The sequence below is a fragment of the Bos mutus genome, chromosome 17 (genome assembly GCF_027580195.1).
Source record: "Bos mutus isolate GX-2022 chromosome 17, NWIPB_WYAK_1.1, whole genome shotgun sequence".
NCBI classification, from domain to species: domain Eukaryota; kingdom Metazoa; phylum Chordata; class Mammalia; order Artiodactyla; family Bovidae; genus Bos; species Bos mutus.
In genome coordinates, this window is record NC_091633.1 from 7,560,403 (window position 1) to 7,573,157 (window position 12,755).

At 51.0% G+C, this 12,755-nt stretch overlaps 1 protein-coding gene across 2 annotated transcripts in view; it reads right to left on the reverse strand.

Annotated features, from left to right (window-relative positions):
* The window catches only part of SGSM1 (small G protein signaling modulator 1), a 73,444-nt gene that overhangs the window by 30,139 nt on the left and 30,550 nt on the right, over positions 1 to 12,755 (reverse strand). For both annotated transcript variants that reach the window (XM_070385953.1, XM_070385952.1), the window contains exons 5-12: positions 12,443 to 12,595; positions 9,136 to 9,203; positions 8,709 to 8,854; positions 8,445 to 8,576; positions 6,422 to 6,546; positions 4,358 to 4,425; positions 3,144 to 3,307; positions 2,830 to 2,962 (exon numbers count right to left, since the gene is read on the reverse strand). In XM_070385953.1, coding sequence (XP_070242054.1) covers positions 2,830 to 2,962; positions 3,144 to 3,307; positions 4,358 to 4,425; positions 6,422 to 6,546; positions 8,445 to 8,576; positions 8,709 to 8,854; positions 9,136 to 9,203; positions 12,443 to 12,595 — 989 coding nt within the window. The remainder of the gene's footprint in view (positions 1 to 2,829; positions 2,963 to 3,143; positions 3,308 to 4,357; positions 4,426 to 6,421; positions 6,547 to 8,444; positions 8,577 to 8,708; positions 8,855 to 9,135; positions 9,204 to 12,442; positions 12,596 to 12,755) is intronic.

Consider the following 12,755-nt stretch of genomic DNA (forward strand, 5'->3'; position numbering starts at 1 on the left):
ATCCCCTTTTACAGATTGGAAGACTGAGGCACAGTGAGTTTAAGCAGCATGCCCAAGACCACCCAGCTAATAAGTGGTGAGGCTGGGATTCCAACCCAGAGGATCAGACCCCGAGAGCCTCTTCATACTCTCTCATTGTTCTCCTGTTGGCTGTTGACTCCCTAAACCGTCCTTGCCCTAGACCAGTGGGTCTCAACTGGGGTGCTGCCGGCCTTCCAAGGGACACTTGGCGATGTCTGCAGACATTTCTGGCTGTCACAGTGTGGTGCTGGTGGTGGGGACGGATTCACTACTTGGCATCCAGTGAGTGGAGACCTAGGAAGCTGCTCAACATTCTACAGTGCAAAGGACAGCCCACACCACAAAAATGTTTTCTTGTTGTTCTGTCACCAAGTCGTGTCCGACTCTGTGACCCTATGGACTGCAGCCCTCCAGGCCTCCCTGACCCTCACCATCTCCCGAAGTTTGCCCAAGTTCATGTCCATTGAGTCGGTGATGCCATCCAACCATCTCATCCTCTGCTGCCCCCTTCTCCTCTTGCCTTCAATCTTTCCCAGCATCAGGGTCTTTTCCAGTGTGTTGGCTCTTTGCATCAGGTGGCCAAGGTATTGGAGCTTCATCATCAGTCCTTCTAGTGAGCATTAAGGGTTGATTTCCTTTAAGATTGACTGGTTTGATCTTGCTGTTCAAGGGACTCTCAAGAGTCTTTTCTAGCACCACAGTTCAAAAGTCAATTCTTCGGTGCTCAGCCTTCTTTATGGTATGGCTCTCACATTCATACGTGACTACTTGTTGGCAAAGTGATGTTCAGTTTTTAATATACATCCTGGGCAGGGCATAGGACCGCCCCCACTGCAAAGAATTATTCCATCCTAAATGCCAGTAGCGCTAAGATTGAGAAACCCTGTTTTAAACACACAGACTTGGTGACAAGGCAGACAAGGATTTAGGTGCAAGTTGGGAGACGTTTCCAAAAAGCACAGGTAGGGAGAGATAAAGGACCCAGGAGGAGAAGGGCGAGCAGAGTAGCGAGTTAGTCACCATGTATGTTGCTGTCATGGATAACTGGCACTTGATCTCATGAGGCGTCTCTCGGACACATGCAGAACACACGTTTCAGAATGTTCTCACTCGAGGGGTGAGGGAGCTGGGGCGTTTATACACAGCTCCTTCCAGTCGCTGACTGCTCCAGGGAGGCACTGATTGTAGTCCACCCCACCCACGGGCAGAAGGAACCCTGGTGGCTGGAGAAACCCTTAGGCAAGGAGACACTTAGCTGGCAGATGGCCGTGGAGCTGCACACACAGAGGGTGTGAGTGGGCGCAGCCAGCATCTGTTCCCCTGGCACACGCGGGGCCACGACAGGCTAACGTGGATATTCCCCAAAGAGGAAAGACGTCGAGCACCCAGCCTGGCTCCCAGCGAGAGCCTACAAATCATTTGTTGGGTGGGTCCCCGTAGAGCGAGCTGCCAGGGAAGGCAGCCGCAGGGCATCTGGCCCCTAGGATGAATCAGCTCTCTGGGGGGACGTGGTACCACGGAGAGGCTGGGGCAGCTCCAGACCTCGGTCCTGGGTGGGAACAGATGTAGGGATACACGTCAGGGCACTCTGTGGCTCTTAATGACACAGGAATGTGAGGCTTTGCTCCTAACGGGCCATAAAGGAACGCAGGTGAAAACACAGGCTAAACCAAGGCCTTACCACCAAGCCTGCCCCACACCCCAGCCCTGACAGCACTGGATGTGAGCGCGGGCATTAGGAGGCCTGGCACAAGGAGTCCAACCTCACCAGGGAGGACGTCTGCTCTAAAAACGTCCTCACCGCCAGCTGTGGTCACTTAGACAAAGGGATTCTCGGAGCCATTATCCATCGAATGGGAACAACAGGGTCACAGAGGGTTAGATAAAATGAGGTTTACAGAAACAAGCTATAACTTATTACTCACTTGTTTAACAGATATGCATACAGTGCCTAACAAATGCCAGGCTTCCTTTTGAGAATTTTCCAAATATTAATTCATTTAATCACCACCACAGCCCTCTGGAATTGACGATCTTTGTAGTAAGCTCAGTTTCCATTCACTAAGCATCTACTTCCCAGCAGGCACCATGCAAATGGCAGGACATACATTATAGCCTCGTGTGCCAGTGTCTAGGGTTGCCCTTCCCCTCTGCTGTCTTTTATTTAATTTTTTGGCCGCGCTGCATGACTTGCTGGATCTCAGTTCCCCAACCAGGGATGGAGCCCGCTCCCTCGGCAGTGAAAATGCAGAGTTCTAACCACTGGACTGCCGGGGAATCACCCCCTCTGCTGTCTTGACAACTACTTGAGGCCTCATTCTATGGGCTCTACAATGACCAGCTTATTATCTCACTGAATCCTTACAACAATCTGTTGAAGTAAAAAGAAAACAGTGACAAGCACATAATAGCATTGGAGTGTTCTTTCTGTGCCAAGTACTTTATCTCATTTGATCCTCGTGAGAGTCCTGTGAAATAGGTGCTATGAACATCCCCATTTTACAGATGAGGAAACCAAGGCACAGAGGGGTGAAGGGATTTGCCCAAGTTCAACCAGGATTCCAGAGCCCATGTCACAGCTGCTACCCCATGGCACCTCACAGCCAGGGACACCTAAGTTAGCCAAGCAGAGAGTGGTTATTCATTTGGGGGAAAATCAAGGCTGTCGATACCCGAATTTCCTGATTCCAAGTTCCCCTACTAACCCCAGAATTCACATCTCTTGTCCTCTGGTCCCACGTAGCTAAAGTCAATTTCAGGACCAGCTAAACAGATTGATTCCCCGAGCCGAGGGCCAGGGCAGCTTACCAAGTTCGGACTGCATGCCAGGGTAGATGATCCTGAACACGTAATCTGTGGCCTCGTCGTCTTCCTTGTCTGAAGACGTGGACTCGGATGAACCCTGGGGGCTTCGCTTGCGCAGTTTGGGGAATACTTTGCCCTGAAAGAACACACCCCAATGCCTGGCCCCTGGGACACACCTGTCCTGCAACCTGTACAGCCCGGGGGCTCCTGTGGGGCATGCATGAGCCCACGCAGCCACACAAGGGCCCGAAGGCAAGAAGGGCACTCCCCACGGCTGACCCCCAGCCCTGCCTCCCTGGGCCCCCACGATCACTCACCTTCCCCCGCTGAGACCAGAGCGGTGGGTCCAGCTGTCCGTGAGGGAGCAGCCCGTTCTCCAGGCATGAGAGGAGCTGCAGGAGGTGTCCTCCCTTGGGGAAGCGGAAGGGCGGCCTCTGGATCCCGTCCTGGCTGACCAGCACCACCGTCCCGCCGCTGTCCACTGCCGCCGCGACCCGGCCAGAGGAGACCCGGCAGGAAGTCACGATGAGGCGTGGGGATGCCCCCTCCTCCCCAGACATTCCCAGCCAGACCCAGGGGTCCCGCTCCGAGGCTCTGGGAAAGGCCTGGGCAGAAGGTCGGGGCAGTTTTCACCTCCTCTGAGTCTCCCTCATCCTACCCGCCATGGCCATCGACTGGAGAATGACCGGACAAGGCCAAGACGAAGGTGGGCGGCCTCCCTGCAGCCACCCGACAAAGGAAGATGACGACACCCTCAAACACCCCGGACAGGTTGACCTGACCTATTTCTGTATGGAGGCTGTCAGACAGATCCCTCTGCAGGGCATGCATTACATGCCTTAAGCATGTACCATACACACACATAGCACATTAACGGCACTGTCTTATGTAATACTCAAAACAGCCTGTGAGGCATATCTATTATTGCCTGTTTTGCAAATGATAAAACTGAGGCTCAGAGAGGCTATGTCACTTGCCCAAGGCCACACAGCTGGTGAGTAGCAGAGCCTGGATTTGAACCCAGGTGTGTTTCATTAAATAGGCTTAAACTACTATCTTTTATGCCTTGGTGAGGTGCAGATTCCTTGCTTTCTAAAGCAGGATGGCCTTTTGCTTATTCAGAACATACCTTCTTTGAGCTATAAACTCCAGTTATAAATCTTCAATTTTCAGAACACTGAACTCGGAGGGACAAAGGCCTGGATTTGGGACCAGACTGGGGAGCTTAGAAAGGCTGTCTGTGCACCGTGCTGCTCCCTCGGCTCTAAGATGGGAACGACGGTGCCTCTGGCACTGGGTTGTAGCAACAATTAAACGTGAATAGTGAGAACCGCGCCTGACACATGGCTTTGACGCTGAGCCCTTAACAAATGTCACTTGATCCTCACAACAACCCCATGAGCAGACACTGTTACTATCCCCATTTTACAGATGTGGAAACTGAGGCTCAGAGAGGTGAGGTCATTCGTCTGAGGCTGCACGGATAATAAGGGGGCGGGGAAGAAGCCCCATGTCTACCCACGGTCCATACCTTGCTGATGGCAATGCAGGTAGACAATCTCCTCCAGGCGGATGGTCATGGCGTAGTCCCAGTAGACACTGGAAGGGGCGGGAGGGTCAGGCTTGCAGGATGCCTGTCCCACTCGTCATGGCGAAGCCCCACCCACAGGCTCCTTCACCCTCCTCACCAGGACCACCTAACCCCCAACTTCCTTGTCCCCAGACTTCCCAGACTCTATCTCCCCTTCTTCTGCCTCCAGTATCCCAGTTTTCCAGCTTTCCCTACACACATATGTCTTTAACCTCAGTCCATGTGGCTGAGGCTGACCTCTCCTACCCTCCCCCTTCAGGACTCCAGGAATGGGCACCTGACCCTGGCTTGGCTGATATCATATGACACTGTTCCGGACCTTGACCCAAGCAGAACCAGTGAGACGCAATTATTAGATCTATGTGAGAACTCTCTGGGGAAGAAAGGCTTGTTTGTGCTAGGAGCGTAGCGGTAAGGCTGACAGAAGTCTGGAGATGTAGCGGGCCCTATGCAAGAAGAGCCTGCCTGTGAACGGAGTCAACAGTCAGGGAAGGAGAGCCAAGAGATGGAAAGAGGTCAGGTCCTCATTTGAGCCTCTGGATCCAGCCACGCCTGAAGCCACCACCCACCCCTGCATTTTTTTCGGTTCATGCGAGCCAATGCTTCAGGCAGCTTGACTTTGGTTTTCTGTCACCAGCAGACGCTGGGGAGAAGAAGTGAGGAAGACAGATTCCTTGCCTTCATAGAACTGAGATCTAAAGGGTGAGACAGTCAGAACACAAGTAGGGACAGATTTATTAAGATTTTGTAAATGCTAAGAAGGAGATTCAGGGCTATGTGCAATCTGAACTCAGCTGGGAGGTCATAGAAGGTCTGATATTGAGGTTTCAGATGAATAAGCTGAGATAAGGTTCAAGGGCAAGAGTGTTTCCTGGCTCCCAGAGGATTTCTCCATAAGAAACTCAGGTGTCTGGCTGGAGTTGAATTATCCGACCCAGCTGAGGACTGACTGTACCTCCCAATTACCCTCTCTGAGGACAGATGGGAACCTCTGCTCAGGAAGTGATCAGCTTAGAGAATGAAATTAATCACACCAAAGCCTGGCGGTAATCACACTGAGGTTTAACATCACACAGAACACAGTAACAGTGCTCTGTTTATGGCCCTTGAAGAGAGTCCTTATTCTATTCATATATATATATATATATACACACACACACACACACACACGCACATGCACACATACACATGTATATAAACACATATATGCATACACACATACATATATTTACAAGTATGTATATAAACTTCTAGATAAAATCCTATAATCCTATGACATCTGTTTGCTACTGCAGGGCAATACGCAGGGCAGAGGAGGGTGAGGGGGAGGTTGTTAGGGCTGTGTGATGGGTACTTGAGTTCTTTCTACTTTCATGTTAGAAAGTGAAAAAGTGAAAAGTCGCTCAGTCATGTCCGACTCTTTGCGACCCCATGGACTATACAGTCCATGGAATTCTCCAGGTCAGAATACTGGAGTGGGTAGCGTTTTCCTTCTCCAGGGGATCTTCCCAACCCAGGGATCGAACCTGGGTCTCCCGCATTGCAGATGGATTCTTTACCAACTGAGCCATCAGGGAAGCCCTTTATGTTAGAAATTCCCCATAAGCAAAAGTTCTGAGGAAGTCAAGAACGTGTACAATAATAATAGAATCCCCAGCCACCAGGTCTCTTAGGAGCATGACTCCAAGGCCTTTGTTGGGTCTTATAACTCACAGGGCATCCAGGAGCCCTGGACGAGATGCTCACACCAACACCTCCAGCTTCCTTTTGCATTGGGTGATGGGTAATGGGGCTGGAGACCGGGGAGTATTGCCATTTCTGGGCTTACAAGATCTTTGTTAGTGTTTCTCTCTCCCGGTGGTGTTTGCTCAAGGCACTGCCTAATTCCCACCCCCTAAGACTCTTCCAGTTGGTTCTCAGATCCCATGAACAGATCAGGGCCAGGGGCGGGGCACAGGGACAGGGCTCAATCATCCCTGTGCTAAGGGGAAGGGAGGGACTTACCTCTTCTCATAGTCCAGGTCCCCCACAGACCCGTTCATCAGCTGGTTGGGCGTCCACTTCAAGGTCATGACGTCAGCCGTCTGGTGCAGGGACAGGTACCCCGGCACAGCCTCCATGTCGTCTCTCTGCAGAGAAAGGAGGACTCAGGCCTGGTCCGTGGTGCCAGAGTCACAGTGGACTCAAGCCCTGGCCTATGGGACTCGCAGGCACATAACCAGAACCAAGAGGTTGGCTCATTCCCTCCAAGGCCATGTCCACTGGGAAGACCCTGACCCTCCCTCCACGTGGCTGTGCCAAACAAAGCCCTCTGCAACCAACCACCAGGATGGGTTTGGTTCTACGGGGTCCAGCTGTGAGAGCCGCCCACTGTACCCAGGGCCCTAATGCAAAGGTGGGGTCGGGGGGTGGTCTTTAGAACAAGGAATGGGGCTCTGCCCTTTCAACAATACCTTTTTCAAAACAGAAGGCATTTATCTGCCATCACTGTGGCCAGTCTTAAGCGAGAAAGAGAGCGCAGCTGAGCTCCATGTCCCATCCCACAGATGTTACCCAGAAGCCCCTCCCCAGATATCCCGTCCATGCTCCCCGCCCAGCAGCTCCATCCTCCGCCTTCCCAATTCATCTGCTGAGCTTCTCACTTGCTCCACTTTATCCCAAGTGGGGTGCGGTGGAGGGGGCTCCAAGACTCACATGTAAGAGGCAGCCCTCCTCCTTTCAGACCCACCCCCAAAAACATGTGGAGACAGACAACCAACATTTACTGAGCACTCAGGGTGTACCGAGCCTGGCTCTGCTCCACCAGTATCATCTCAACCACACTGCAACCCTGGGAGGTAGCATCCTTGCCATATTTCATCGATTCTAAGGCACAAAACTGTTTTTTCACATTTTAATGCACCTGAAGTGGGGATGCGTCTTATAATCAGCAGTTATCTTACAACTGTGACATAGTCATTCTTGCCCAGTCTTGTGCAGACTCAGTTACAGACGTTTATACTGTTGACCCCTCAATGAGGTTCTGTGTAATGGTTTTTACTCCACATGCAGAGTATGGGGGCTTTTAAAAATGTCTTCGAAAAGATGATAGACTGTGATCTGATTGGAAAAGTGACTGTGTACACAGGAAGGCTGCTTCCTTCCTACATACACACCAGTATCTGCACTCCATAAGCACTGGCTGTGAAGACGTTCCCCTTGATATCCTAAGCACCCTGTGCAGAGCAGGTTCAGCAAAGATGAGGGAACTAAGTGAGTGAGTGATGACAAGGGAGAATGATAGATAAGACAGCAGGGTGGACAGGCAGTGGATAGATGGACTGGAAAACAAATGGACAAATGGACGGATGGAGGTTAAAGATGGGTGGATGGATGATTAATGGGTGGAGTTGATGATGGATAGAAGGATGGATGAATGTATGGATGGACATAATGATGGATAGATGGATGGATGAATGGTTAGGTGGCTGGGTGGATGTAAATATAGGCAGATGGATAAAAAATGGTGAACGGATGCACAAACAGAGGGATGGGTGAATACAGAGGCTGGAAGAGAGTTGACTGGCTGGCTGGGTGGGATACTGACAGATGAATGGATGGATGATTAATGGGTGGAGTTGATGATGGATAGAAGGATGGATGGATGGATGGATGGACATAATGATGGACAGATGGATGGATGAATGGTTAGGTGGCTGGGTGGATGTAAATATAGGCAGATGGATAAAAAATGGTGAACGGATGCACAAACAGAGGGATGGGTGAATACAGAGGCTGGAAGAGAGTTGACTGGCTGGCTGGGTGGGATACTGACAGATGAATGGATGGATGATTGAATAGAAGGACATACCAGCCTGTGGGTGAACAGATGGAGAGATGGAGATATTGGCAGATGCATGAACAGGCGGATCAGTGAGTGGATGGATGGATAGATGGATGAGCAATCTGGGGCCACAGGGACCCCCCTCCTCTGTAACCTGGAGCCAGACCCGCAGTGGAAGCCCTGGGCCAAGACAGGGACTCTCACCGGCTGGACCAGAACGTTGTTCTTGCCGTAGAGCAGGGTGGCGCGGGAGTTCTGATGCAGGGACTCCACATAGTCACGGGCAGAGAGGGAGGGCCGGTCGTCCATGCTGCCACTCGAATGCCTTTTCTGGATCTGGCAACGTGCGGGCAGGTGGCGGGTGAGGCCTGAAGTGACCGTCAAGGCCCCAGTCCACTCCCCACCTCCATGCGGAGTCCAGAACTCAGCTGGACTCCCCCCCGGGGCCCCACTGTCCTCCCCACTCACACAGAGGGCCGGGCGCTTGGTGGGCGAGTCCTGCCTCAGGTGCGAGCTGTGGATGCGGTGCCTCTGGACGAGCTCATCGGCCGAGGGGTCCGTCCAGAAGTGGTCGGAAGTCTTCATCTTGGTGTACTCCAGGGCGCAGGGCCCCACTGCGGAGCAGATGGGGCTGGGAGCCCATCGCCTGGAGAGTCCTCCTTCCCTTCTCCCACCAGCAGGACCACTTATTTCCCTACTCCTCCCCTCCAGCAGCTAGGGTACCCCAGGCTCCTTCCTGCCAAAGAGGGACCAGCGCAGGAGCCTGAAATCGAGAGGCAGGGACCAGTTTTGAAGGTGGGAGGCTGGAGTGGGGCGAGACAGGCCCTTCGGAGGTGACCCCTCGAGCTGAGACCGAGATCCAGATGAGGCTCAGGGCGCTGGCTGGGCCACTTACCCAGCAAAGATGCAAGGATGGGGCCGTCCACCGGGTCCATCAGGAGAGCTTCTTTCTCGTAATACTTACTAGCAAGAGGAAAGGACATGCAGGGTTGGATGGTGACCAGCAGAGGGCGCAGAGTCAACTACAGCCTGATGGTTGAGAGCCGACAGACTGGGTTCAATGTCCCTCTGGTCACCCAGTTACTGCTGTGAGCCTCAACTGCCCCATCTGCAAAATGGGCATAATGATAATATTATGGGCTGCCTAAGGACGTTTGAGAGCGACAACAGATGTCAGGCACTTAGCACAGCACTTGGCTGTAACTGCCTAATACAAAGGCTGTGGAAAAGCCTTAATGATAATAACAGGAACAATCATTAGAAGGCTGTTGAGGCCTGGCTGATTCTATCTGCTTCTCTTGCATCTTCCATCTCAGACAGGAAGGCACTTAGAGGGTCAGATGACGTCTGCTCTTCTAATGTTATCGAGGCAATAAAACATTTTAGCTGTGGTGTGTCCCCAAAAGCTGTACTAACAGGCCTTCCCGTCTGGGTAACCCATGCAGATGATGCTGGGCTGACATGATCAGAAATGCCTCCTGGCCTCTGACTCTCCAAAATAACATGCGATGCCGTCAATGGTGTTTGAGCTGAATGGTTTCTGTTTTTGTTCGTTTGAGTTGTGTGTGCTCAGTCGCTCAGTCGTGTCCGACTCTTTGAGACCCCACATAGGATTCTCCAGGCAAGAATACTGGAGTGGGGAGTCATTCCCTTCTCCAGGGGATCTTTTCGAATCAGGGTCTCCTGTATTGCAGGTGGATTCTTTACCGTCTGAATCACCAGGGAAGCCTGAATTGTCGCGTACTGGCCTCAAATTCTTTGCAAATTCATACAGTCTAGAAACAGAACTCCAGAATGGAAAGGACCTTGTCCTGACTCCTGAGGGATCTCAGGCCCAGACAGGGGAAGTGACTTGTCCGAGGCCGCACAGTAGGTGGATGTAGGCTATTCCAGCCAGTTCAGCTCTTCTTCCCGTTCAACAGCAGCAGGTGAAGAGCCCAGAATCTAGAGTTGGACATACTACCTGGGAGGCCAGCCTGGCTCCTCCCTCCCTGTGTGTCCCTGGACAGGTGACTACCCTCTCTGAGCTTCAGTGTCCTTTAGCTATAAACAGGAAGAAAGACAGAACTCACTCACCCAGGGCTGCTGGGAGGAATAAATGTCCAACTTCATGTACTATGTTCTGACATTGGGAGAGGTTCTCACTAAACGTGACGTGACTGTAATATCACCCCAAAGAAACCTTCAGTCATCCAGAATGCTGGCCAGGGCAGAATGACGTGCCCTGGACGTGCTCAACATCAAGTTTATACATTTCAGTGTCAGATCTGAAGCTAAGACTTGGAGACACTTTCCAGTCCACCGCTCAGTTTCTGTTCCCCAAATCAGCACAGTTATGTGACCACAACCTGGAAATAATGCCTTAAGAATCGCAGGCGTAGATGGGAGTAAGATGTGACTTAGAGGGCAGCCCCAGGGAGTCTCTTCAGGGTGATGGGTTCTTTGGTACAGTATTCTGTAGCCTGAGTGTGGTGTGGGTTTTATGAAACTAGGCATGTATTAAACTTTCATAGAATTATATAGCAAAAAAAATAAAGAGTGAGGTTGGTTAACGTACTACGCCAATGGCAATGTCTTGGTTTTGAGACTTGTAGTATGGTTATGTAGGATGTTAACACTTAGGGTAGGCAAGAATTCTCTGTACTACTGTTTCAATTCTGTGTGGATCTAAAATCCAAAGTGTTTAATGAAGAAACAGTGCGTTGGTATTGCTAATCTGTGTCTTAGTTGCTCAGTCATGTCTGACTCTTTGTGACCCAAGGACTGGGGCCCACCAGGCTCTCTGTCCATGGAATCCAACAGGCAGGAATACTGGAGAGGGCAGCCGTTTCTTTCTCCAGGGGATCTTCCTGATCCAGGGATTGAACTCAGGTCTCCTGCATTGCAGGCAGATTCTTTACTATCTGAGCCACCTTGGAAGCCCTAATAAACTACTCTAATAAATAAATAAGCTACTCGAATAAACTACTAAATAAACATGACCAATTTCTTCAGCAGGAAAACTCAAGCTCATGCCAAAGGCAGTAACTACATAGAACCTGGACCCACAGCAAGGCAGGGGGCAGAGAGGTGCTATAAATTACTAGAAGGTGAAGAGGTTAACTGGAGCTCTGGAGCCTGGATTTCTTTCAGTTCCTCTCTGGCCTCCAGGCCTTTGTGCCTGCTGTTCCCTCCGCTGGGAACACTTTTCCCCACACCCTTCTGCTGGGTAACACGCCCTTCAAATTGAAGTTTGACTGTCCCATCTTCCAGGACACTTTCCCTGACGACCCAGAGGAAACTAATCGCCACCCATCATCCGTCCTGGCACACTCATCACAGATTATCACGATTACTATCGGCCTGTTCTCCCTGCTAAATGCAAGCTTCGTGAGGGGAAGCACTTTGCTCTGCACTTTCAGACATATTTTCCTAGCAAACGGGCAAAGGAAAGGAGTGCTGGCCATGAGGACTCTCAGATCACAGATCTGCCAGTAGCTCCTCATTGCTCTCTTCATAATATCCAAGTTCCTTAACATGACAGGCAAGACCAGTGTATCCTCAACATCTAGGTTACTGCCTGGCATCGTAAATGTTCATTAATTATTTAGTGGATGAGTAAACAGATCCACAGATGAATGCATGCCAAGAAGACTTGCACTACAAAACCTCTGCTGCTGCTGCTGCTGCTGCTAAGTCGCTTCAGTCATGTCTGACTCTGTGCGACGCCATAAAACCTCTATACCTGGGCAATCTGAGCTAGGAGAGAAAATGTAAAAAATACCACTAGGCCTTTCCAAAATGCTGTGTGCTCACTAACTCCTTTTCTCGCCTCTTCTCCAGAGTGGCAGCAATTCCCATCCTGTCCCATTCACCAGAAGAGACACCAGAGGCACAGAGAAGTTAAATGACTCCCCTAGGGTCACATAGTGAATGGACTGTGGGCTTCACTCACGGGAAAAGAAACATCTCTTAAGACTGTAAGATCCTTACACCCCACCCCAGTTCTGAAGATCCTGCATTGCTAATAAGCACCCAAACCTTCCCAAGGTTCTAACTTTGGCTAGTTTAGAGTCAAACAACCAGGAAGTCCTTATTAGTCACTTTCAAATCAAGTGTATATCAAGAGGGCAAAAAGAAAGCAGCTCTGTGAGAGAGGGCGCAATTCCCAAGATGGCCAGCAGGTGGAAGCAGAGTGCACCCAAGTGTTCCTTCCCACTCACCTGCTGTTTTCCACAAGGTAATGAACAATTTTGTCCAGGACCTTCTCAAACAAGGCTGTGCGGATCCACAGGTGCTTGATGGCAAGTGGGGACAGGCTGGGCAGTTTTGGCAGCTTTCGCACATTCTCCTGGAGGCCCTGGATCTGATTTCGCCTTTGAGACCAGCAAAGAAAGAGAATAGATACAACAGAGGAAATCCAACAGGATCAATATGCAAATGGGAAAGTGTCCAACTTCTCTAAGAAATGAAAGAATGGCAATTAGAACAACAGCAGGAGCCCACACTGCTCCTGGAGAATGGGAGAAGAGTTGA